A 25,534-nucleotide genomic window follows, 5' to 3' on the forward strand; every position below is an offset into this window, starting at 1 on the left:
CGCTTCCCGGTAATTCCAGGCCCGCTCCGTGACGTCACCGGGCTCGCAGGCCGCAGCGCGAGTCTCAGGCTCCGTGATTGGCTGGAGCCCATGACGTCACGGGCCGGGGCGGCCCCGAGCTCCTAAGGGCAGGGGGATGCTCCGGGTTCGTTTAAAAATAAAGGTGGGGGGGCGGAGGGGACATCGAAGAGCCCGCGGAGGCGCTGCCGCCCCTCCCGCCGCCCGCGCCCGGCCGGGCCGCACCAGCCTCGCGGGCCGCCCGTGGGGGCGGGGCGGAGGAGGAGCCGAGGGCGCCGCGCCATCCCCGGCCGCCGCCCGCCGCGTTCCACACCGCATGTAAACAGTCCCCGCCGGCACGCGCCCAGGGACCGGAGGGAGCCGAGCCGCCGGCCTGCCCCGGAGGAGGGCGCCGGGAAGCGAGGAGGGCGGGCGGGCGGGAGGCGGAGGGCGCGGCGGCCGCGATGGATTTCCAGCAGCTGGCCGAGGTTGCGGAGAAATGGTGCTCCAACACGCCCTTCGAGCTCATCGCCACCGAGGAGACCGAGCGCAGGATGGATTTCTACGCCGACCCTGGCGTCTCCTTCTACGTGCTGTGTCCGGACAACGGGTGCGGCGACAATTTTGTGAGTGCCTGGGGGAGGGACCGCCGGGGCGGGCGGGAGCGCGGACGCCCCCCTGCGCCCCAGCGCCCGCGCGCCGGGGAGCTCGGGGAGGGGGGGCGTCACCGGCTCTCCGTCCGCCGCGCACCCCGCTGCTCCTCGCTCCGCGGGGAAGCCCCCGTCCGGGCGCCGTGATGTCAGCGCCCGGGGTGGGGCCGGGTGGGCGGCGGGCAGCGGCCCTGCGGATCCGGGGAAGCGGGCCGGGCCGGGAGATGTGGCGTCCCCTGGAGTCTACCCCTCACGCCCTGCGGGCGCTGTTTTCTGGAACGCAACCTCGCGGCCCGTGCGCGGTGCCTGGCTGGGGGCGGGGGTGCCCCCCGTGTCGCACCAGCCCGGCGCACCGACCCTCCTGCGGGATCCGAAGTCCGGAGCTTCCTACACCCAGGCGTCCCGTCCGGGTGAGGAATCCCCTTCCCCTCCCAATGCGCAGACACACTCTGCGAGTTGCCCCACCCTGGAGAACCTTCCTCCCTTCCCCTGCTATTTCCTGCGCTGCTTGTTTGGACACAAAGCCTCCGTCCACACTAGCGATGCCGGATCTACTGGACCTTTGCGCATTTACGCCTTGGATCTTAAATAAAACGCACGCGTGCTCTGCGCATACATCCCGGCTCACACACGGGCACGCCTCGCCACTTCAGCCCGTGCTCCCAGTTTTCCTTTCCGAGCTGCCCGGGAGGCGTGTGTGGCCCGGGCGGGTGCTGTCCGGCCAGGGCGGCGGCTGCAGCCCTGTCGAAGCCCATCGGCTTGTCCAGATGCGGGGGAATCCCCCTCCCCCCCACATACACCCTGGGCTCGGCGGGACCCGGACCTGGAACTGCGGTGTCCAAACCTTCGACTTTGCATCCTACGCGCACTTGGCGCTGGTGGTTTAGGAGGGGGATGCTGAGGGCAGGGGAGTTGGGGTGGGAGATGCTGGGTCGGGGCGAGGATGGCGCTCCTTGAAGTGCTTGTAAGGACGGGGATTAAATAATAGTCCCCCAATATAAGATGGAGGCGGCCGTAGGCGCGGGTACCGTGTGGTCGCCGGCCTGAGTCTGGAGCCGGCGCTGCTGCTGCCGCCCGTGCGGGCGGAGGTGGGGCGGCGCGGGGGCGCGGCCTGGCGTAGGCTCCGCAGGTGGCGTGAGACAAAGCTGGGCCGTGGTCCTGGCGGCCGCGCGCCCCAGCCACCCATGGGAAGTTCGCGAAGGCGTTAGACAGGCAGCAAGGCCAACTTTCTTGGTCCCGGAGAGGTGGAGGCTTGTAGCCAATAAAGCACGCCACTCCCACCACCCCGCGAGGTGAGAGGTGACCTGGGCCCATCTGCGCTCTAGGAGAGGGAGGGTAGCCTTGGGTGACAGCCAGATTTGGGTTCTGGCTCTGACTCTAGTCAAATGCCTTCCTTTGAGTTCAGTTTTCACATTCAAAAAATGGGTATATTATCAGCACCTAGGTGACCGTGTACATAAAGCACCTAACAGTCCCACAAATTTGGGATCAGAGACCTGGGGTTCCCCAGAGTTTAGACCTTGTCTTTTTTTTTTTTTAAGAGCCTCAGTTTTCTCACTTGTAAAATGGCTTTAATCAGAATGCCTCTATCACAGGGTGCTTGTGAAGAGCAAATAAACTATTAATATATGTAAGCACAATTTAACTGTACTTAAAACAAGCAAATGAATGCTGTTTGCTGTTTGTTATCCGTAGGAATGGGGGATCATTAAAAAGGGATTCACTCCATTGGAAAAGCGTGAGAAAACCCCGGGGGTATAGTGGAAAGTGCACTAGAATCCAACTAACTGAAATGTTAGGGTTTGATCAGTGTCCGTTCCAGCTCTAGGCTTCCTTAGTCTGCCGGTGTCTTTCCCCCCTCCTTACTGTGTCACTCATCGTTCTGGATTTTTGGCATAAGAGTCCCACGCAACCTTCCTACTGAGACTGCAGGGGACATACCCAAAGAAATGACTCCAAAGAGAATAAGTGGGCGGTGGAAGACACATGCTGTTCTCCTGCCTTGAGTATGTGTATAAACTGTCATTCAGAAACGTTATTTATATCAGACCTTTTTCGGGGCCACTGGTAAATACTTTCTCATCTATGAGGAAAATGCTTGAAAGTTTTCATTCACTGACAGTTTAAAAGAAATAGGATGGAAGATGGGGGAAACAATTCTTTGTGTAGAGTGGAACTTTCTCAGAGTTCCTGGAGGTCGTAATGGATGAGATGCCCCTTCCTAAATGTCCAGGCCAGGTTTGTCAGGCTGCTGGTTGCCTCTAATAAGTGTCCTACCTCAGTTGTTTCCCTTTCCCAGGAAAATCTGTTAAGTCTTAGAAGAAATTTGAGATGGGTGGAATCACTGTTGTTTGAAGGATTTGTTAAGAATAAGAGTATTTACATAGCATTTCTAAATTTACAAAGTGTTTTCACATCATTTATTTGTTCAACAAACATTTATTGACGATTTACTTTGTACCAGGCCGGGGATATGTAGAATACAAATAGGTTTCTGCCCTCATGATCCTGAGGCCCTTTTACCTAGGAGGCAGTGTGGCATAGTGATTAGGAGCACAGGATCGGGTCAGACTATTTGGGTTTGCACCCCAGCACCCCACATCTAACTGCATGCCTTGGGGAAGTTATGTAATCCCTCTGCCATGGTTTCCACATATGTAAAACAGGGATGATGGTATTAGTACCTCCTTGCAGGGCTGTTCGAGGACAGTGCCTAGCTTGTACTATGTGTTGGATAAATGTTAGCCTGACCTATTACTTTTATCTCTGTAAATGGCACCACCATCGTTCTGGTTGCTCAAGCCAGAAATCTAAGGTACATCCTTAACTCCACCCTTTACTGCTTCCTGCATCCAATTCATCAAAATTCTGCCGATGTTACCTCCAAAATATATGCAGTCCATCTGTTGTCCCCTACCCCCATGCTGTCATGCCAGTCTAAGCCATTATCATTTTTCATCTTATCTCCTAACTTGTCTCCTTGCTTATAAGCCCCACCCTTTCTCAAGCCAGTCTCCACCCAGCAGTCACTCTGGGTCTATTTAGAATGTAGTCCAAGTCATGCCACCACTACTTCTCATTTCACTTATACTGACTTCCCATCTCTTTTAAAATAAAACCCAAGCCCTTGCTCTGGGCTCAAGCCCTCACATGATCTGTCTTCTTGCCACACTAGCCTTTCTGGTCCTCAGACATGCCAAGCTCATTCCTGCCTCAGGGCCTTTGCACTTTCTGTTCTGTCTACCCAGAGCACTCTTACCCAAGATCTTTACATGGATGGCTCCTTTGTACCATGTAGGCCTGGGAGAAACCTTCCTGACCACGTGCTCCCTCATGTCTTTTATTCTTATCTTAGTACTTAATAATCCATTTTTGTTTTCTTCTCCTGCCCCTCACTAGACTATAAATTCCATGAAAGTAGAAACCTTGTTGGTGTTATCACTGTATCCCAGCACTTAGAACAGTGTCGGAATGTGATAGGTGCTCAATACATATTTGTAAAAATGAATGAATGAATGAATGAATTACAGTCTAGTATAGAAGACAGATATAAATTTCAAGAATTCAGCTTCAAAGAATAATAACTACCACATATGTTTATATCAGAGACTGTTCTAAGCACTTTGCATATACAGATGCATTTAATCTTAGTAATCTCAGAAGGTGCTCTCTATAGTTATCCCTATTTTACAGATGAGGAAACTCAGGCAGAGCAGGGTTTACTAACTTTCCCCTAATTAACAAGTGGTAGAGCAACTTCATCTATAGCCCTATGTTGAATATCTAGTTTCTAGTTTGGTTTTTTTGGTGGCTGTCAGGTACCGGGAACGGAACCTGTGACCTTGGTGTTACAAGGCTAAGTGCTAACCAAGTGAGCTAACTGGCTAGCCTGTTAATATTGAATACATAGCATCACATGAGTGACAACAGGGGACCCATCCAGACCGAGTTCAAGGTAGCTTCTTATTGGGGCTCACAAAAATCTATGAGGTAGGTATTATTATCCCCATTTTATAGGCGAGGAAACAGAGCCTCACTGAGTTGAAGGGACTCATCCAGGACTGAACTGCCCACTAAGAAGCAGCAGAGCCAGGACTTGAGCCCAAGCCCAGAGGCCTGTCCTCTCCACCATAGAGAATGGCCACCGGCAGGACCAGGCCAGTAACTCCAGAGGCCCAGGAGCAATGACTTTATTTTCCCTCCACTTTGGGAGCTCCTGGGTCCTTGCACACTCTCTCCCCTTCTTGCTTCACAGGCCACCCCTTTCCAAACTGCCCCCCTGACTGGGGGCCTCTCTGTGATGCTGCCGGCCGAGTGACACCGCCCGCCACTCGTGCCCGTCCAGAGGGAGACAGTGGTGGGGATGCCCTGCCCGGCCCTGCAGCTGTGACAACTGGAGGGCACCGGGAGTGCCCCTGTCTGCCAGCTCAGAAGGTCCTCAGGGCTCCATCAGGCTTGAGGAGGGGGGTGTCGCAGCCACTCACTGACAGATGGACAGAGGGGGCACTCCTGGGCATAGGAGCGCCAGGAGGAATGCAGAGAGCGCTGTCCTGCCCGCCTGGGTACCAGTGATGGCGGGACAGAGGGATGCAGTTCCCGTAGTGTCCTACCTTTTCTATCCACCCATCAGGCATGTTTGGAGCCAAGGTTTTGTTTAACCCCTCCTCAGTACAAAAATGAAGATAGCAATTGTTGTATTATTAAGGAAAAAGGCTTTATTATGGAAAGATCATGTGACTTAATTTTATGTGTACATGTGTGTGTATATATATTTTCTCCATTTGTGATCTAAGCATGTCTCTGTTCTTAGCTATGTGGTCACATAACAACCTCTTCATTTTCGATAAAGAAGATATAGCTTATTTAATGCGACTGAATCATGTTTATATGGTGGTAGAGTGGAGAGAATGCCCTTTCTAGTTTCAACCCTCCCCTCAGTTTTTTGTCTTTCGGGGAGGATAATCATACCTAGCTTACGTTATTATTGTGAGGGTTGAATGAGGAGTCGTGTATGCTGTGTGCTTGGTAGACTGTCACGCATTCCACGGTGGCTGTGCAGTGTTCGTGTAGAGAGATTATTTCAGGGAAAAAGATACGTGCTTTGTGTGTTCATGGCATGGTAATCCTGAGGAGAGTAACATCATGTTAACATGAGTGCAGACAAATGGGGCTGAGCACTGGTCAGGCCCTGCTAAATGAGAGGCAGTCTGTGGGTCATCTCCTGCTGCAGCCTTCAGAACCACCCTGTGAGTAGCATTAGTTTCCATGACTTACAAATGAACACACCAAGGCTTGGGTGAGATGTCATGTGCAGAGTGTGGTTGACAGCATGCACACGTCTGTTGACATTCTGGCTCAGCCTCTTGCTCCCTGTGTGACTACAGGCCAGTTACTTAGCCTTTCTGAGACTCAGTTACCTCCCTGGCAAAACAGGTCAGTGGTTGAAACACAGAGCAGGCTGTTCGTAGGTATGGCCGGCCAGCCATGCTCTTCCCACCCTGTGCAGAGATATGTTGGGTGGCGTGAAGTGGCTTGTGGCTTTTAATTTCTTCTACTCTCCTGTGGACAGGAGTTCATTTTGGATTAAGCCTCACCAATTCAAAATGGACCTTCTCCCCTCCCCTCCCCCTTAGGGAGAGTGGAGAAAGCCCACACTTGAGTCCTACAGTGAGAGAGTAAGGCCCACAGCAAGGGCCCTTTGACTCAAGAAACTGTGTCTAGAGAGGAGAAGCAGGAGTGTGTTCTTAACTTCCCTGCCACCCCCAACCCTCCTAAGCACCAGGAAGTGCTGCAGTGTACCCACCAGGACTTAGAACAGCACACAGATCGTGCCCCAACAATTTTTGCAGGATTGAATTACCTCAGCGATCTACCACTTTTTGATAACCTGGGTACTCTCATCTACACTATAGAAAACAGAAAAATGCTCATTTTCCTATTTGCAGATGACATGGTTATATTGTCTTACACTGTTATTACTTTTATAATAAACTTTGGCCCAACTTACAGAAAGAAGGGCCACAGGTAGCCTGTACTCAAATTCACATGAGGGTTTTTCTACAGGAAAGAGTAGGTTGCTCAAGGTGGGTACAGCAAAGGCCATGTCACTGCAGACCATGCCTTCCTCAGATCTGAAGTTGGTTGTAGTCAGTAGTGACATTGCTTAAGTTCTTCCAGAAAGATTTTTAAATGTGATGTTCCCCCTCCCCCAAAATATATCGTTAGCCAATGTTCTGCTGTGCCATGTTCTCAAAGCGTGGTCCCAGAACCAGCACCACAGCAGCACCTGGGAATTCCCAGCATATGCATCAGCGGCTCTGGTGGTGAGGCCCAGCAGTCTGTCTTAACAAGCCTGCGATGCTTTTGACGCACGCTGAAGCTTGAGAACCCCTGCTTTCCTCTCCTTCATGGGGCTTGTCCTTGACATTCCACCTGCTATCCCAGGACGGCCTGCAGTCTGCCTTTCCTCTGACTATCCTATTGGTAAGTCAATATCTTCTGTACCTAGATTCGTATTTGCCAGGGCTCTGCATTGTTCAAAGCTAGAGGTTCTCTGATTCCTGCTCTAGTTATTCCCTGGCCACAGTGGGTGTGTGGTTGCACATGCTAAAATATTTTCCAGGTTGAGGTTATTGTAATCACACCTTGTGGTGCAGGACTCTGGGTCTTCAGTTGACCATTTGTCTTTGCACAAGGCCAGACCCCAAATCCTGTTTTCAGGAGCATTAGGCCTGCCCCAAATGTTCTCTCTGCCCACCTTGGTTTTGGAATGGGCCCCTCGGTTTACCTAAGAGAATCACCATCCTAGCCCCAGTCCCTTGCAAATTAGTTCTCCTGTTTTATCCGTGGACACTGCCTCGTGGGAGTGACTGTGCTGTTGTTTTGCATAGGCTGCTCAGAAAGCTTTAGCGCAAAATCTGTGTCCTGCCTGTCTCAAGTAGCCAGTCCCTTTGCTCTGTTTGTCCTATTCTGTCTTGGTTTTATCTGACTTTCTTTCCGTTATTTTCCTTTTGTCCTTTTCTTCCAACTGCAGACTTATTTTTTAGTTCATCTCATCTCGTTTAATTTTGCCTTGATTAATTTTGGAAGGAAGCAGTTAAAATAAAATTGAATGCTTTTTTGTTATGAAATACAATGTGTAAGACAATTGGCAGTTAGTGAATGATGTCTTCTAAGTGGCCCTGCACACCTGGGTCTGTGGACCTCCAAACCCCATGATCCCTCTCTTTGTCATGTGAACAGGGATTCAGCTAAAAATTTTTTTAAACACACAAAACCAACAAAACTGGGAATGTAGGGTGAGAGATAGCCAAATGAAGGAAATTTAGACAGAATTTCCTTCGGTGGGTGCTAAGTCTTCCTTCTCCAACCATATGCGTAAGTGAACAGCTCTAGAAGTGGAGTGATGGGAACTGTGCCATCAGCAGTCTCTTCATGAGGTCAGAGGTGCCTGAGAAACACTTAGCTAAATAAACAGATTATGGAGAGGTGGTGGATACATTGCAGTTGTTATTGTTTGAGTGATACGCTTTTCTCAGTTTACTTTGTAATTTAAAGTCCAAATGCACTTTTTTTAAAAAAGTAGGTATGAAAGTTTTTCATAGTTGTACCTACTTCGAATTAACCTCAACCCAAGTTGCTTTGGATGATGTTCTCAGTGAGGTAACATTGGGTGTCTGATTTACTCATTGTGTGACCTTATCCTTGTGGCAGGTAGAAGGTGGAAAGCGCTATCCCCCTTCTTCCCCCCAGCCTCCTACAGATGCAGAAGGGGAAAGAAGGTGGTACCGATGCCCACCTTTACTGACTGTCCACCACACACCAGCCAGGCACTTAATAAACTCTTAACTCTTTCTCTAATCTTCACAGCAAGTCTAGGGAGGGCGGGCTTAAAGTTTTCTGTTATGTGGTGATAGATGTTAATGCCATCTTTAACTTGGATAGAAATTTGAAATAAGCTGGAACTTTTACAAATTTGCGTATGAAAATGGATGTTGAGCAGAACTTACTAAAGTAGCACTTTGTTGCTCTTGCTGAATCTCCACTGATTGATTAAGAATCAAGTGAGATAATGGATATAAAACTACTTTGTACTGTTATACTTCTGTACAATGTAAGAGACTATTACATAAATGACATTTCAGTGGCTCAACAGCTTTAAGGTTCTAATTAATAGGAAAGAGCGTTTGAGCTGTTCTCTGAAGCTAGAGAGCCTAGACGTTGTCTGTATTAGATCATGGAGGAAGCCACTGGAGAAGTCTGTTGGAATTCAAGCAGCATGTGTCAGAAATGGACCTTTACAACTGTGGAGCAGAGATAATTGTGTATAAAGATGGCACATTAGCACCTAGTTATTCTTGCTTGGATCTGAGCAGTATTTTAAGTCTACATCTGGTTCTCAGAAATCCTGCAATGAGAAAGAAGGAGGTGAAATGTGTTTATGGAGTGAGAGGCATGGAACTTTCTGGGGCAATGCCCTAATATATCATATTAGTAGAAGGGGATAAGCGTGTGCTTGACATGGACCATTTCTGCAGATGCATCTCGTCTCCTACTGCCTAGCATCTGCCTCTTGCTCTGGTCTTCCAAATGTCTTCCTCTCTTCCAGGCCTCAACACTTTTTCACCAGTGTAGAGCTGTCGTCGATCCATCTTCTCTAAACAGCAGTTTTTGGTACCTGACAGATACCCTGTTCTTATCCTGGTAGCCCAGAACCCCTACCTCAGCTATGCAGAGCGGGGAGCTTCTGCATTGAGATTTCTCAAGCCTATTTCTTGGGCTTGTTCCAAATCTTTGAATATTTATGGGAAGAGACTTGCCTAGCCTTAAAGATGTGCTAAAGCAGCTACCCTTACGTGGAAAAAAACCTTACCCGGCTTTAAGAGAAAAGAAAACCTAAAACCAATCTCCTCTCAGTACGTGTTATATTGTGAAGCAGTGCTTGGGTTAGATGACGTCTTAAAGCATTTTAAGGGAAGGAAAGTTTTTAGAAAGCATTTGTTTCCCAGTGACTTAGTGACAACTATGTGCTCTCCTACGTTAATTTCATTTTGAAGTAAATTTACCACTACCCCCACTCACAGGTTGATCTGGGTAAAGAATGTCTTGTTCCAAGTTAATGGTTACAAACTATGCTTAATTAATCCTTCAGCCATAGCTAAAGGCAAAATTAAGGATTTTGAAGGCAAGGCTCTTGGTTTTTCCTCTCTCCTGTCTTAAAACCACTCTGAGCCTGCAGGAGAAGATGAGCGGCAGAAATCATGGGTGAGGAATATCCATCCCACTGCCCTCACTCCTCTGAGCAGGTCTGATGGTGAGTGGAGCTGGTGAAATTATGGACCAAAGGCTTGGGGGGGGGGGGCGCTGGGAGGTCTATAAATTGGACATTCGGATCCCCTTTAATGCAAACAAATCAAGAATGAATGTATGGATTTTACTCTGGAATGGGGCCTTCTAATTCATATAATTTTTTAAAAATCTGCTTGGCTTTCTCTATTCGCACTGAGTGTAATGACTTGTGTGTCTTTGTTTTCTCCTTCCCCTCGCCGTGGGCACGTAGCACGTGTGGAGTGAGAGCGAGGACTGCCTGCCTTTCTTGCAGCTAGCACAGGATTACATCTCCTCCTGCGGCAAGAAGACGCTCCATGAAGTCTTGGAAAAAGTCTTCAAGTCTTTCAGACCTGTAGGTGCCTGCTTGGCTTCTAAACATAGCTTGTTTTCTGCAGCGATTGTGTTTTGAATAACATGGATGGTGGGGAAAGTGGGCAAAGCCTGGGATGACTAATTGTTTTTCTCTTGTCTGCCCTGTGGCTGAAAGATAGCAGCCAGGGCAAGGAGACTGGAGGAGGGGACGGGAGGTGACACAGCTGTTTGTTGCAGGGATGACAGTTATTTCTAGCATCACTTGAGTTGACTTGAGAATCCCTGATAGGGTGTGAAGCAAACAGATCCTTTAAGAGACAACTGATTATTCCTGTTCTAGTCCAGTAGACTGAAAACCCTAATGCTTGGAAATGGTTTGAAGGTTCTTTTTCATAGTGGTGCCTATATTTGGGGGATTGCCAGAAAGCTGTATGAAGGTTATACCTCCGTGTTGGTGGGTATAGAGAAGGATGAAATCGGATACCAATTCTGTTCTTTTCTCTTTTTATGAAGTCTCTTGAAGAGAGCTTGCTTAAAACCCTCCTTCTCTCGGGCTGTAGGAATCTGTGTTCCTGTAGCTAGCTGACAGTTTTCATTCTAGCTGATGAACATGTAAAATGAGTACCCAACCCTATTTTGAAGGTTATCTGTTTCTTTCTATCTTCACTGAAAGATAAAGTCACATTTCCCGTGTCACAACATTTCCCCCAAGTTCAACTCCCTGTCCACTGTAAATACTCCACATATTCTATGGTATTTGCTCTAGAATTCTGTTTAATTATTTTTTAGATCTTTTTCAATGCTATCTACTTCTCTGCTGAAATTCTTAAGCTTGTCTTTTTTTTTTCTTTGAATACAGTAAGCTTGGCTGCGTGTATAGCCTGCATCTGATGCTCCAATACTCCAAGGTTTATAAGTCTGTTCTGTCATCCTGTTTCTGCTGGCTCTCACTCTTGGTGTCTTGTTTCTTTGTGTATTGGATTATCTCTATATGCAAGTTATTATATTGAAAAGTTTAGATATAGGAATAAATTGAGGCCTACGAGGACAGTACCTTCCTCCAGAGAGGATTTTTGTTTGCTTCTGCGTGGGTACCCTGCCAGTCTGAATCCACCTTCAGACAGGGAGGGCTTGTGAGTTACCCGGCGCTGCAGGTGGTGGAAAGCCACGCTGCAGGCTTGGTCTCTTCTGTTTATCCTTGTCCTGAGGTGTGGGCGTCTGGGGTCCCAGCTTAAGGTGGGGACAGTGTATCATCATCTCCTCCTTTGGTAGACCCTGGGCTTTACTTTGGTTCCCTAGCTCTTAGGGTAGGCCAAGAAGGCAGTGAATTTTCTAGGTGTTCTTTCCAGGTCAGCACGTGCCTCCAGGACAAAAGCAGCTTTTTGTGACAGGCTTACCTCTCCAGGTTCTCATTCTTCAGTGTATTTAAGAAGGTTTTTTCATTAATGCAGCTTTTCTGGTTGTTTTCAGTGGAAGAGTTGGTCCCAATACTTAGGCCACCATTATAAGAAATAGGGTTTCAGTGGCTTTTGTCACTCTGATTTGTGTCGTTCATCCAACCCATTCATTTTTCGTTTGTTAATTTTCTGAGCCAGTTTAGCTCATTCAAAATAGACATTTGACTTAAAAGTGCTGGTCTGTCCCACTTTCATTCATTCAGTGTTTATTGAGTGCCCACTGGACACTGTCACTAGGTGACTGCTCTGTTCCCGCTTGAGCCACGCAGATGAAAACCCTCAGTGTCACAGAGTTCCCACTCTAGCGGGGCAGGACAGACAAGCGTGGCATGCAGTGTGCAGTGGTGAGCGCCGGGGGAAAGAAGCAGATCAGGGAAAGGGGGTAAGAAGTGTCTGAGTAGGGGACGGGGAAGGCTTCACAGAGAAGGTATCATGAGTGAAAACATGAAGGCAGGAGCAGGCAGTGAGGAAATTTGGGTTCTGGGTAGAGGGGAGAGCAGGTGTGGCAGCCATGGGGAGGGAGGACACCTGTGCCAGGTGCCAGGAGGGGCTGGTGCTCTGGGCGAGGCATGGGGAAAGATGAGGCTGAGGGATCGGAGGGGTCTTGCAGCCACAGAGGGCTTGGGCTTCTACCCCAAGGTGACGGGAGCCACTGGAGGAGTGAGAGCAGAAAGGGACGTGATCTGGCTTCACAATTTGAAAGCTTCCCTCTGACAACTGTAAGGGGAAGGGTAGGAGCAGGGACCAGCGGGGAGACCATTGCTGTCATCCAGGAGAGAGACAATGGTGGCTTGGACTGGGACAGTCATAGAGATGTGGTGTGCGGAGGCTGGGTTCCGGACATGCCCTGAAAGCAGACCCCGCTGGTCTTGCTGGCGCATCAGAAGTGGGATATGGGGAGGAGAGGAGAGGATGACGCCGAAGCCTGTGGCCTGAGCAGTGCAGGGAATGGTGGAGTCATTTTCTCAGACGGTGAGGCTGCCGCAGCCACAGTTGGGGGATGATACTATTGGAGCTCAGTTTTGCACATGGCAGGGTTCAAAATGCCTGTCAGACATCCAAGTAGAGGTATATAGTTAGGCAAAATTTTTAAAAAATTTGTTCCCCCAAATCTTGACTAGAAAAAATATGCAGAGCAAATGATTTTGCCTTGTGGGGGTTTCCTCAGAGGGCTCCAATGACTTGCCTGCCATCGGTTCTCTGTGGATGTTGTTTGTGGTGGCTGGCCAGCACAGTACCTGCAGGATTGGCTTACCGGAGAAGGCAAGCTCCAGCCAGAACTGGCTTTGCTGTTTTTCTTTACCAAGTCTGAGGTTGTGTTTCAGCACCCAGGCAGCCACTTGTAACTGGGAGAAAATGCAGTCCAGAAAAATGCAGACACACACTGACAGCAGCGGCCCTGGAGCGTCTCCTCTCAGAGCGAGCTGTTGTGTGTCATGGAGACACAGAGACTTGATGTGATGTTGCTGGCTTCCCAGTGTCGTTTCTGAAGTGGAGCTTACATCGTGGGCAGCGCTGTTGCTCCCGAGGTGAGGCTTTTGGCCCCATGGTGGGGAATCTTCCCTCCTGCGCTGGGCTCCCTCTGCTGGGGCCCCTGTGCCCCTCGGGCAGAGCCTTCTCAGGGTTAGCGCAAGTGCCGGGTGCACGGGCTGTGGGTTTCTCCCAGTCGGGGTGCCCAGACTGGATGAGAGGGAGTGTCACACACCCGAACATGGGATGTGGAGGTCAGTGGGGAAACTTCCTCTCTCTGTCGCCGCTGAATAGTGGTTTCTTCCTGATGGTGCTATTTATCTGTTTATTTTATGTAAGGGAGCTTTGGGTTTAGAAATAAGACATAGGGAAGGGTTTTGTTGCTGTTGTCATAGTTGAAAGTTTTTACTGAAGAAACACTTACCCAGATGCTACAAGGTTATCAAGGGGGTAAAACCAGCACATCATTTCTCTGTAAATTTTACTTATAGTGGAGCAACTGCAGGAGGAATATTTTCGCCTTTGTCTTAGAACAGCCCATCCTTGGCTTTGAATCCTGTTTTCCCTTGGCTACCCCATCTGCAGCTCTGCCCTGTGCAGTCTCTGCAGAGAGATAAGAACCTGTCTGTTGACAGCTTTCTCCTGCCTTTGGGCATCAGTCAAGCAGAGTCAATTAACTTTGCAGGAGCTTGGGCACGCCTGCGTCTGTGGGCCAGAGAGCGGAGTCACCTGGCCTTCCTCAGTGGTGCTGCCTTGCCTGCAAGGCCAAGGCCGTGCCACTCGGCGCTCTGTGTCTCTCCATGTACAGACTCTGTAGACTGTGCCCTTTCCCCTCGTTCTCTTGCTTGCCTTCCCCTGCTGAAACAATATCACAAAGTTCTCTCTCCTCCCCCAAAATCCCCTGTTGTTGGATTTGGAAAGAAAAAAAGGCTATTCTTTTTTCTATATCACCATCTCCTCTTATTTTTCCTCTACTTCTTCAATATGTTTTCAACAAAATGTATCTGTCTTCTACTTTTACCAGAACACTGCTCTGGGGCGGGTGAGGGACGAGGCACAGAATGCCCAGTTCTTGCCCTCAAGGAGCTGACTTTGCGTAGGAGAGACAGCCCCATAAATGTACAGAGAGACCCATGTTACAGGACAGAGCATTTATTTTGGTCTGGAGACTGCTCGGTGCTGTGCAGGGCGAGTGAAGGGGTGCTATTCCCCGCTCTGCTTATTCTACTTTGCTGGTTCTTTGGGGAAATATTTCTGAAAGCATTTGTGAGTGTGGACTACAGGGTGTTGCTTGTGGTCTCTCAACCCACAGAGCATGTAGGATCAGGATACTACAGGGATGAAGATCTATGGGCAGGCTGCCTGGGTTCAAATCCCAGTTCTGCCACTTGCTGGCTGTGTGACTTTAAACAAGTTACTTAACTTCTCTGTTTCCCAGTTTCTACATTTGTCAGATTAGGAAATTAATGATGCTGGTTACCTAAGGGTTGCCATGAAGATTAAACAATGCAGTTTTTGTTGGATACTCAGTACAGTGTGTTATACATGGTAAATACCAAATAAATGTTTATGCTGATGTAGACAGGATGAGGAGACTAGGCAGAATGCTGTTGAAAAGTGAGCAGGACTTAGTGAAAGCTTCTGTAGGAACCGTAGATTTTTGGTGGTGAATGAACAATATGCTAAATGATTTCAACACATGGGGAACAGAAGCATCTGACTAAAGGTAAGGGATTTTTAAAAGGTATTAGAGGGATAAGTCAAAAGCTTATCAATATTGGTTTTGGCAAAATAGTAAACATTCATTGCGTACCTAATTCATACAGCTCCCTGTGTTAGATGCTGGGGCTGCAAGGACGACACAGGGCTGCTTCTATCTCCCCAGAGGAGCATATGACCAGAGACACTCCCAAAGGTTAGGGATGATTTTTATTTTCTTCTTTAATATATTTTAAAGTTTTCTATTAGGATCACATAATCAGAAAATACATTATGTTTTTTAAAGAAGCTATATTGTTTGTGGTGTATTAGAAGTGCCAGGAATAGCAGAGTGAGCAGCCCGTTGAGGAACAGTGTCATGAAGTGGCTTCATGAGGTGGCACTTGCAGAATGGCAGGCCCTCAACATGCTCAGAGCCAGGAGGAGGGCGGTCATGGAGAGAGTTCAGGGAGGGCCTGTCTTGGCTGCCTCAACTCAGATTCCTTAGAAATGTCCCCAGGTGGGGGAAGGTGGGTCAGCCCTCCCCTATCTGGCTCCTGTGCCATGTGGCCTCCAGCAAGCCGCTCAGCCCCTGGGTCCCTGTCTTCAAAATGGAGGCAGTACCTGCTTTACTGTTTTGTGGATTCACGGGGAGCTTTGAAATCAGACTGTGAACACAAAGGACTGTCAAAGTCCAGCCACCATGCTGAGGCTAGTCTCCATTTCCAGCTCGTAAGTGGTGTTAGGCAGTGTTGACTGGATGAGTAAAGGACCCGGGGTGCAGCTGATCCTCTGCCTCCTAGAGTGACTCACATGCTGCCCCTCTGCAGTGGCTCCTGTCTTGCTAACAGTGATCACTCAGAGAGGTATGATTTTACCCAGTTATTTTTGCTTGTCACTGGCACGTCGTGTGCAGATGGCACATGTGTGCATGTGACAGTGCCAGGCAGGCCATCGTTGCTATCCGGGAGCAGGCTCTGCTACCAATACAGGATTCAGAGACACCCATCAGTAGCTGTGGCAAACGTGAACCGGACAGTCATTGGAGTCCTACATCTCTCTTATGGAAGTGACCGTCAGTTGACAGCTGCTGGTCATCACGTGATTGAGCTAGATAGTAAAACAGTTATGGATCTAAATAATGGTGATCATGCCATTCATTTTCCCCTCAATATTTTTGTGTTTTTTCACTTAGTAGTGGCCGACAGACTTACCCCTGGTTAAAAAACAGTTTACGAGAGAAGAGGTAGCCTACTATCTTCAATTTAGCTACAAAACTAAACCTTTACCCTTCCGATTCTCAGAGTTTTATGAGCATAACAAGGAATTACTGCTTTCCTAGAGAATTCTCTGTCCTCCCCTTACTAGCACTGTGGACTTTAGGGTCAGGAGGCACCTGTTGCTATTACCATTTGAGATGCTGTTTTGGGTGATGTTGCTTTGAGGGTCCAACCTGGAGTTGGTTCTCTGGTTCCCCGTGGTTTCTCACTCTGAGTGACCCTGGTCCTAACCCTGGAGTGTCTCTGCATTTCTTTTCTCAAGAAGTAGAGACACTTCTGCCAGAAAAATTCTCCTAATTCTAGCTTGCTTGGCATGAACAAGGTTTGATATTTTTGGTTTGCTACTAATGTCTGGAGAGCCAGAGATTAAACCCCACGGGAAAATTCTCTGTGGCCCAGAAAAAGTCCAAATCTTGCTTCTGTGTTCGTAGTCTGGTCAAGAGCCTGGACAAAGAGAAAGAATCTACCTTGCAAAGCTGCCCCAGTTGGTTGGCAAGTCTGATGAGAAGAGATCAGGTACACATGTGGGTTTTAATAATAGATATTGAATGTTGATGATTTAAGGGTTTTTTTCTTTTACTTTTTGCTCAGTTATGGACATTCAAACTCTTGTCTTTTTTAGGAAGTACAGTACAATGGCCCCTGAAAGTAAGAGAACACCTGCTACTCTTGCCCATCTAGGTCCCACATTCATCTTGCCACCTACCTCTTTTTCCCTAGTGTCAAGAAGACAGACTGACCTGCCAGGGTCCCGTGATGGGGTTCTTGGTACCACCAGCAGCATAGATTGTTAAGATAAATGGTGTTAGATTTCCCAGATGCTTGACTGTCTCATTACTCAGAGTGTGGCTCCTGGACTAGCAGTATCCTTATCACCTGGGACCTTGTTAGAAATGCAGAATCAGGTCCCACCTGTGTGGCCCACTGAATCAGAATCTGCATTTTAGGTAGATCTCTGGGTGAGTCATACGTATAGTGAGGTATGAAAAACATTGCTTCAAGGGAGTCTCTGGAAGGCATGTGCAGGGACCTCTGAAGCCACAGGGCACTTACTGGATGCACCAAAGCCATAGCTGATTGTGCTCTCCAGGGCCGAGACACCTCCTCTCCTCCCTTTATAAAGACGCTGTAGGGCTGGCTGGTTTCTCAGTTGGTTAGAGCACAGCCTTATAACACCAAGTCATGGGTTTGGATTCCTGTAAAGGCCAACCACCCAAAAAAAAAAAAAAAAACTACAAAAGCAAAAAACAAACAAAAAAATTGAGGGGCTGCTGCTTAGCTTGCTCGTAGCATGGTGCTGATAACACCAAGTTCAATAGTTTGGATCCCCTTACTGGCTAGCCACCAAGAAAAGAAAAGACACTAGCCCACTGTGCCAAGTGAATGCCCCCTTCAGAGAAAGCAGATGCTAAATACCAGCTGAATATGGCTTCACGTAGTTTACACCACTGTCCGAACAACCAGGAGCTAGTCATACAAATAACTGACACTCTCCTGGGTCCGAAGAGCTTTAGTTCTCCAGCGTTGACAGCTCTCCCTTTCTAGTAGAGCCCTGTCTGGATGGATGGGCCCAGCAGTTCTAGGTGGTTGTAGATTACTCTGAGGAAGTTCTGAACAGCAAGACCCTGGAAATGTCAACTCTTGTCCAGGGTGAGCATAACCTTATTCCCCCAGCCAACTGAAGAAATTTCACTAAAGTAGGAATGAATGATTGTAACTGTCAGGAATAATTTAACTATACCAGTTGCTTCAGGTTTTTTGCCCATCTCTTTTTCCATATGAGACTGTGTGGGTGTAGGAAGAGCCAGAATTCTTCCCAGTCTGTACTCCTGTCTCTGACATATCTTCATGACTGTTGAAAATTTGGATCCAGAGGTTAGATTTAGACTTACCCACCATAAGTGGGAGGGGGGATAGAGGTGGGAAAGCTAGATTATTACATATCTGTATGATGTTCCTTGGAATTCTAGGCAAGTTCTAGTTCTGGTGCTTCCTGTACATGCCTCCCCAACACTCATAAATGTAGACATTAACATTACATATTGTGTTTTTTAAAAGGAGTATTCTCCACTAGAAAACACTGGAACCTCCAGTTAAAAGTAGCAGCACTGACAGCTGGATGGGAATGTCCATCCTGGGTAGGCTGGGGGTTAGCATGGGAAGACCTCAGTCAGATCACCTGGGTTTGAATCCTGGCTCTGCCGCTCACTGGGTAACTCAGGGCAAGTTACTCAGCCTCTTTAGGTCTCATCTGTAAAAGGGGATAATAATAGTACTTACTCCAGAGGGTTATTATGAGGACCAAAGGAGTTTGTATTTGTACAGCTGCTGAAGTCAGTGCCTAGCAGATAGTAAGTTGATATTATTAACTATTATTATTAAGTCTGAGGTATGAAATTGTTTGGTTCCATGGAATACTGAATGCAAGCCTGGGAATCACAGGCAGAGACCAACAGATTGAGTTTTTCCTCTTCTTACTTCATCCACTGCTGTCTCCCAGTGGGGCGGGCGGGGCGGGTGGGCTGGGGCAGTGTCCTGCGGCAGCAGTGACTCCGCTGAGTGAGGACGAGAAGCAGGACCCCGTGACTAGACACGCGCACGTGAGGCCGGCAGTTTGCAGACTGTGGCCACCTTCACTTTCTCAGTTGGTCTCCGTAGTTCCTCTGTGAGGTGAGCAGGGTTGCGGCTCCTCCTGCACAGAGAAGGAAGCCGAGGCCCGCAGAGGCAGTGGCTTGGCAGAACCACTGACTGGAGCCCCGGTGTGTGCGGTGGATTCACCTCTGAGGGATGGCAGGGAGCGAGGAAGAGGAGAGCGGAGAAGGTGTGATGGCTTCATGCCCGCCTTCAACAAGACACCCTAAGCTGAAGGGAGCGGGAGGGTGCTGAGTGCTACCCATGGTTTGGGTCAGTGTGGATCACCTAGGTGGATTTTGAAGAAGAGTCGTTTGTGGCACGCCTCTTCAGGACAAGGATGGTGATGTGTCGAAACGTGCCTCAGCCGCATCCTCATTATCCATGACAGCCATTGCTAATTGACTCGGATATTTCCCACTGGGCCTGAGAATCCTCCTGAACCTGGGACTCCAGGCAGCCACTACCAGTCACATCCGTTAAGTGAGAGGGAACCCGTAGGCCATTCCTCTTTTAGCAGTATCCCACCAGTGCAATGAACAGTTACACTCACTGGAATTTCTGCATCTTCTTTTGGTGTCTAGGTGATCTTGGAGTTCCTGGTGGTGGCAACTATATTTATATTTTGCCAGATATTTAAATGTTACCATTGATGTGACACTTTCGCCTTGCTATGCCATTGAGCAGCCCTTCAAATAAAAATTGACCACCAGGTAGCACGCTCTGTGTGCTCTGTGACCAGCCATCTTTTCTCTCACTCCAGTGGCAAACTTTTCTTTCACTCCATTCACTAAAATCTGGAAGGGCACACAAGATTGGTGCACCATATCTCAACAAGTGGGACGCATGCTCCCTGCCCCTCCCCTCCAAGTCAGCAACGGGTCTTGAGACAGCTGCCACCTACCAAGCTCTGAGGGGAAGCAGTCGGCTGTATACACTTGGCAGGCCACATGCATTATGTCACCAGTAATGCCTGGCAGATGGCTCTGTCCTGAGTGTGGTCATAGGGTTTGGTGAGACCTGTGAGAGTCACGGGTTGAGAACTTCAGGGTAGAGGTGTCATTTTGATCAGGAGTCTGCTTATCCTTTCTCTGTGTAAGTAGGCGGAAGGGGTGGCAGGATGCTAGGGTTCCAAGTAGACAGAGTGGTCAGTCTTATTTTTAGTGTCTAAATGCAATTAGTGTTTGGGTCATTAGGGCTACTCAGTGAAGTTGCCTGAATGTGGTTAATGCAAGGGTCCCTATATAAAAATAGCCCTATGGCCACACACAGACTGGAGCTGTCATTGAGGAGCTGATGGAAGCCCAGGTATCACAGCAGCCCAGGAGCGCCAAAGCTGCGCTTTGCTGCCAGCCCAAGAGCTTGTCGTCCATAGTGCTTGGGCCTAGCAAATGGCACTCAGTCTCTGACCAAAGAACAGCCAGAGCTTTAAAAAAAAAATGTTTATTGTGAATTTACCATGAATTTCCCTGCTAATAATTAAAGCACATTTGTAACATACAGAAAGATAAAAAGGAAAAAATGACCCATAATCCCACAGTCTAAAAAAAACCTTAAAATTTAGATGTATTTCACTGAAGTCTTTTTTCTATGCCTGTATGTATACATTTTAAGAAAATCTGTATTGTAATTAAAATGCAGTTTTATCATGCTCTTTTTACACTTATGTGCATATTTTGTATATCATTAAATTATTCCAAAAAATGCCATTTTAAGTGGATAATGAGATTCCATCTTACTGATGCACCATAATTTTTTTAACCATTTTGCTGTCTCCACATTTTCACTGTCTCCACATTTTTGCAAATGTGTTATAAATAATAGCAGCATGTGTCTTTAGGGGAGAAAATAGAATAGGAAATAGATTTGTGACATCTTGATGGGACAGTCAGCACTGTTCATCTTGTACTACTGTTCACGTCTCACGTGCGCGCATGCGCCTAGGTACTATACCTCTGCATATGTGGCAGGTGGGCCATGTTTTAGTACTTAAAAATAGAGACTCTCTGGACTCCTCAATAACATGTAGACCTTTGGACACTAATCCATTGACATTTCTGTCTAGTAAGTTTATAAAAAATAATTGTAGGGGTAGTTGACTCATAGCAAATCCATAGCTGCTGTGTTGAGTCCTAAGTGCTGTTTAATTTGGATCGGACACCTTGGGTGCGTTTGGCACTTGCAGCTGATTCTCTCTTGCTCTCTCCTTGCAGCTGCTCGGGCTTCCGGATGCAGACGACGATGCATTTGAAGAGTACAGTGCGGACGTGGAAGAGGAGGAGCCGGAGGCAGACCACCCCCAAATGGGGGTCAGTCAGCAGTGAACCTCCAGGGCTCCAGCCGGAGAAGAGTGAGCTCCACAGTACCCCAGCAGGGGGGTGGCCTGCTCCTGGGTTAGCATGTCGCATTAGCACTTCGAAACAGGATGTCTGGTTCCCAAGCATCGAAATTAAAATGAAATACCCTTTTAATGATTACAAGATACCTGTGATGAGCCTTGCTCAGAAGTGACCTGACTTTCAGTCCTGTATCAATGGGGTTTCTATGGAGTTGTCTTGGTAGCCTGTGCCATTTTGAATTTAGAGTCCATTTTGTGGCTGACTGTTCTCTCTTGAGTTTCTATTGGAGAATTAACATTCGCTGACTCGAATGTAGGGAACTCTGAATGTCTTAAGGATATGTTTTGAGTCCTCACAGGTGACCTTATGAGGGAAAACATGGCAGAGAAGAAACGCAGTCTGCTCTTGTCGTCTACCTTTTGAGTATCCGCAAGTGAAAGTTTTGCTTATAAAGCATGAGTTTTAATATCTAGTCATTCACCTGCACAGTTGCAAATACAAGGGCAGAAAAGGATAATCACTCAGCTTTGGATTAAGAGGGTCAGAGAGGCTGAGAAGCCTGTAAGTGTTTTGCCCTTTCTAAGTTAGCTGGGCATGTAGCGCCTGTGCTCATGACCAGTGCTCATGGTCAGGTGGGAATGTTACTTGCTTGTTCAGTTGTTTCAAAACATGCTGATTCCAAAGCCACTTTAAAGTCTAATGGTGAAAAATATAAATGGGGTAAAAGGCATAAATTATTGATTTCTTTAAAATGTTTATAAACCGTCCCACATATGAAATGAAACATTTACCTTCTCTCTTTAGAATGAAATGGCAACTTGTTAAATCATGAAAATATCCAGAATCCAAGTGCCACTTGAACTTTGAAGCCATAGATAAATTTGATAGGAAAATAAACCAGTATAAAATGTTTTTTAAAAATATAATAGAATCCTTCTTTACTTTCTTAATCTTCTATTCTTTAAAAAAAAAAGTCAAGAAAAAGATGCCATTATGTAATTTATTAAAAATTGTAATCAAGTACTTCAAGGGACTTAATTGCAGTGAATTTTTAAAATGACATGGAAGTAGGAATCTTTTAATCGTGGGTTAGCTTACTTAAAAAGGGGATGTATTAATGATCAAGATACTCAGACAACTCACGGAAACAACTTCTGTAACAACAAGAAATACTGCTGTCATCATTTAGCCAACACATACTTACTGGGGAAATCCTTTGTAATGCTAACATAGAATTATTGGAAACATTCATTTTCTTGGACCCTTCCACACCTCTGGTTCTAATAACTTAGGCTGCAGAATGCCTCCTTTACAACACTTTGCAAACATCTTGGGTGGGAATGTTTTAAACATGCACACATGTGCCTGTTAGGTTGACAAAGTTTTGAATTTAAAAAAAACAGCAGAAGAAGCCACAGAACTTATGGGAGTCTTGTATATCTTCCAGGCATGTTGGTGTAAACCTGATTGTCTCAGCATTTTCTGTTACTTGATTGTTGCTGTGAGGAGTACGGCTGCTCGTGGTAAAACAGTGTACTACGGTTTTAAGTCATCGGGTGAAATAATACAGCGGTTTCCATCTGTGCTTCAGTACCCACGTTTTTTTCTGTTCTTGGAAAAACATATTAAAGGTTAATTTCAAGTAAAATGAATATCCTTCCGAGTAGCCTATTAGCAAAACAAAGCTTAGCATTTCATTCATTGTGGTCAGCACACTGCGCCGTTTGCGGCCCTGTCTGTGTTGGAACTGGCTGTTCACAAGCAAGGGTGGTCGGGAACGGTACAGTATGTAGATACCGCCCAGGCTTGGTAACCTCCGTTTTAACACAACAGGCTGCAAGAATAACAATTGCAGCTGAAATGAAGAAGCTTGACTAGCTTGCTCCATTCCAAGATTAACTGGAATTTCAAACATACGGGCTAACATCTAAATTTATATATGTTTGGAAATGGAATGGACATTAATATGAAATGTATTTTATCAGGTGTTTAGACTTTGACCAAATACATTCCAATATTATCAAGTTAATGTTCTCTGTAAAAATTGAACTGAGTTAGACTCGGCCATTCAGTAGGCTGATGAGAATTCTGATTTCTGTTCTGCCCCAGGAGTAGGGGATAGAGGACATTGCTGTATGTTACTTAATTTCCATGGCAAAACCCCAAAAGGCATTAGCAAATCAGATTGTTTCCTCCTAGGCTTCCTTTTCTCCGATGTGTGCACATCCCTCCCAGTGCTCACACACACGCACACACAGAGACACACACACACATGCACTCACCTACCTGCACTGTGGGTGCTCTTACAGGGCTCTCTGGCCTCAGAGCTGGCACGGTGTGGAGCTTCACCTGGTTGGTTGGGGAGGTCAGGCAGCCTGTGGTCTTTGTTATGGAAATGGTTCGTTGTGAAACAAGTTCCTGACCTTTCACAAGCATATGCGCACACAGGGAGGCAGAGGTCGTGTGCTGGGAGGAGCATCAGCCTGGGAATTAGGGGAGACAAGTCCTGACTCTGCCATTGATGTGTGACCTTGACAAGTCACTTAACTAGTCTATGAAACAAGGGGTATTTGTCCTTCCAGCTTTGGACACTGTCCCCTCCACCTGCCTTGTGATGTGTGTGTACAAGGAGCAGCAGTCGGGGAGACTCTTAGGCACATGAGAAGGAGATACATTTGGAGTCTTGCCAAGATGCTGTCCTTAGGGGGCGGTCCTCAGGACTACCTTAGAACATGTTGGTCTGTGAGTGTCCAAACCCACTAGGGCCCGACCCTGTGGAGCTGGGGAAATTCTGATCCACAGAGGAGAGGCCCCAAAACATGTGCTTGTCTCATCTGTGCATGCTCTGCCCGTGGAAGGCACAGCTTTTTGTCGTGCCCTGACAGGCTGGGGCTTTGGAAGTGGCATATGTTTAACTTAATGGAGAGGGGGAGATTTGCAAGAAGAGCTGGAAGAGAGTGAAAGATGAGGACTTTTACTTTTTTGCCGTGTCATTCAGCAGAGAGAGTGACAGTGAAAGTAAAGAGTGGGTGAGAGTGTGTGCACGTGCATGAGTGTGTGTGCATGCGTGCGTGCGTGCGTGCGTGCGTGTGTGAAGGGCATCGATTGCTTGTTGATCACTGCACTCCAGCTGTGACATCTGAAAGCACACCTGTGGTAATGTTACCAAAGTGATCCTGGGTTTGAGTGAATTGTGCAGACATTTTTCCTATGGCTACCTGGTGACTTTCCTCTGCCTGATAATCATACCAAGCAGGCTTCAGAGAATCAGACTGAATTTCAGGGCTAGGGAGGGAGGTGAAACCCCACACAGTGCCTGTCACCACCATGGACAGTTACACTAGGTGTCCACTCATGTCTGCCAGGCCCATAGCAGCCCACAGCAAAACATTTTGGTTTTCCCCAACCAGGACAGGAAAGTCTGTTACGTAGGGATTCTCCTTGCGTCCTGGTGCAAGAATTAGTATCCCATGTACTTGAGTGAAAAGTTCTGTACTGTTCATTTTTCGTGTATAAACAAACCATTTTTTAGCACAATACACCTCTGAATATTATTTCTGTTTCGTAAAAGCACAAAGTGTGTGGACCTAGGGGAGCTGTGATCTCAGAGCGCCATTGGAATTTCTATTTTAGAAATGTGCTTTGCATGTTAAAATTCACAAGTTGGGAAACTATGGTATGAGCGAATCTGATTGCCCACAGTAAGAGGCATATAGGAATAGGCAGGACTCAATTTGGGGTGGGAGGAGATGAATAAGGGAGAATAGGACAGTTAGGGTCTGAGTCTTTAAAAAAAAAAAATAAAGCCAATCTCATGAGGCACAGGAAAACTTTTCATGGCTCTCACTAGGGGCCTGCTTTTCTAAAAGAGGCCGACTTTGTGTTGAGAGGCAAGGCCTTGTGTTGGTGATGGCTTTGCCACTTTAAAAATGCCCCCCAGCCAAGGACACAACAAGTGTGCTGCAAATCTGGTGTTCTTTTCCTCGAGAAAACCAGCCACCAGCCAGAGAAGCCTGTCCTTCTCTAGTGCTAACAAATTCGAGAGGGGCCCCAATCACCTGGCAGGCAGAACGTGAACCACATGTGGGTCTTGCTGGCGGCACAGGCCACAGGGCAGGCCCTCTTAACTCCACCTGCTTCAGGGTTGTAGAAAGAGCACAATTAAAACACGTGGATCACAGATCCCTCTTCCGTATCATGAGTGTTCACTCCAAAGAAATACCATTGCTGATTGCTTAGTCTTCAGAGAAGCCTAACATTTTTTTGAATTAAAAAGTAATCCTCTTTCATAAAGACCCAATCAGTTATCCTGGTTTTGTGGTAATAGATATGGTATGATATAAAAAGCTGAAGTCTTTTAGATTTTATAC

General features: G+C 47.3%; 1 protein-coding gene across 3 annotated transcripts in view; it reads left to right on the plus strand.

Annotated features, from left to right (window-relative positions):
• The first annotated feature begins 218 nt into the window (after positions 1 to 218).
• Positions 219 to 25,534, plus strand: part of MTURN (maturin, neural progenitor differentiation regulator homolog) — a 31,610-nt gene continuing 6,294 nt past the window's right edge. Inside the window, exons 1-4 of one of the 3 annotated variants that reach the window (XM_063100508.1) lie at positions 220 to 623; positions 10,207 to 10,329; positions 21,039 to 21,175; positions 22,612 to 22,757. In XM_063100508.1, coding sequence (XP_062956578.1) covers positions 462 to 623; positions 10,207 to 10,329; positions 21,039 to 21,149 — 396 coding nt within the window. In that variant the 5' untranslated portion in view covers positions 220 to 461 and the 3' untranslated portion in view covers positions 21,150 to 21,175; positions 22,612 to 22,757. Of the gene's footprint in view, positions 624 to 10,206; positions 10,330 to 21,038; positions 21,176 to 22,611; positions 22,758 to 25,534 lie in introns of those variants that run through there. The other 2 variants (XM_063100509.1, XM_063100507.1) reach the window with 2 other exon arrangements.

Source organism: Cynocephalus volans, chromosome 6 (assembly GCF_027409185.1).
Source record: "Cynocephalus volans isolate mCynVol1 chromosome 6, mCynVol1.pri, whole genome shotgun sequence".
Lineage (NCBI taxonomy): Eukaryota > Metazoa > Chordata > Mammalia > Dermoptera > Cynocephalidae > Cynocephalus > Cynocephalus volans.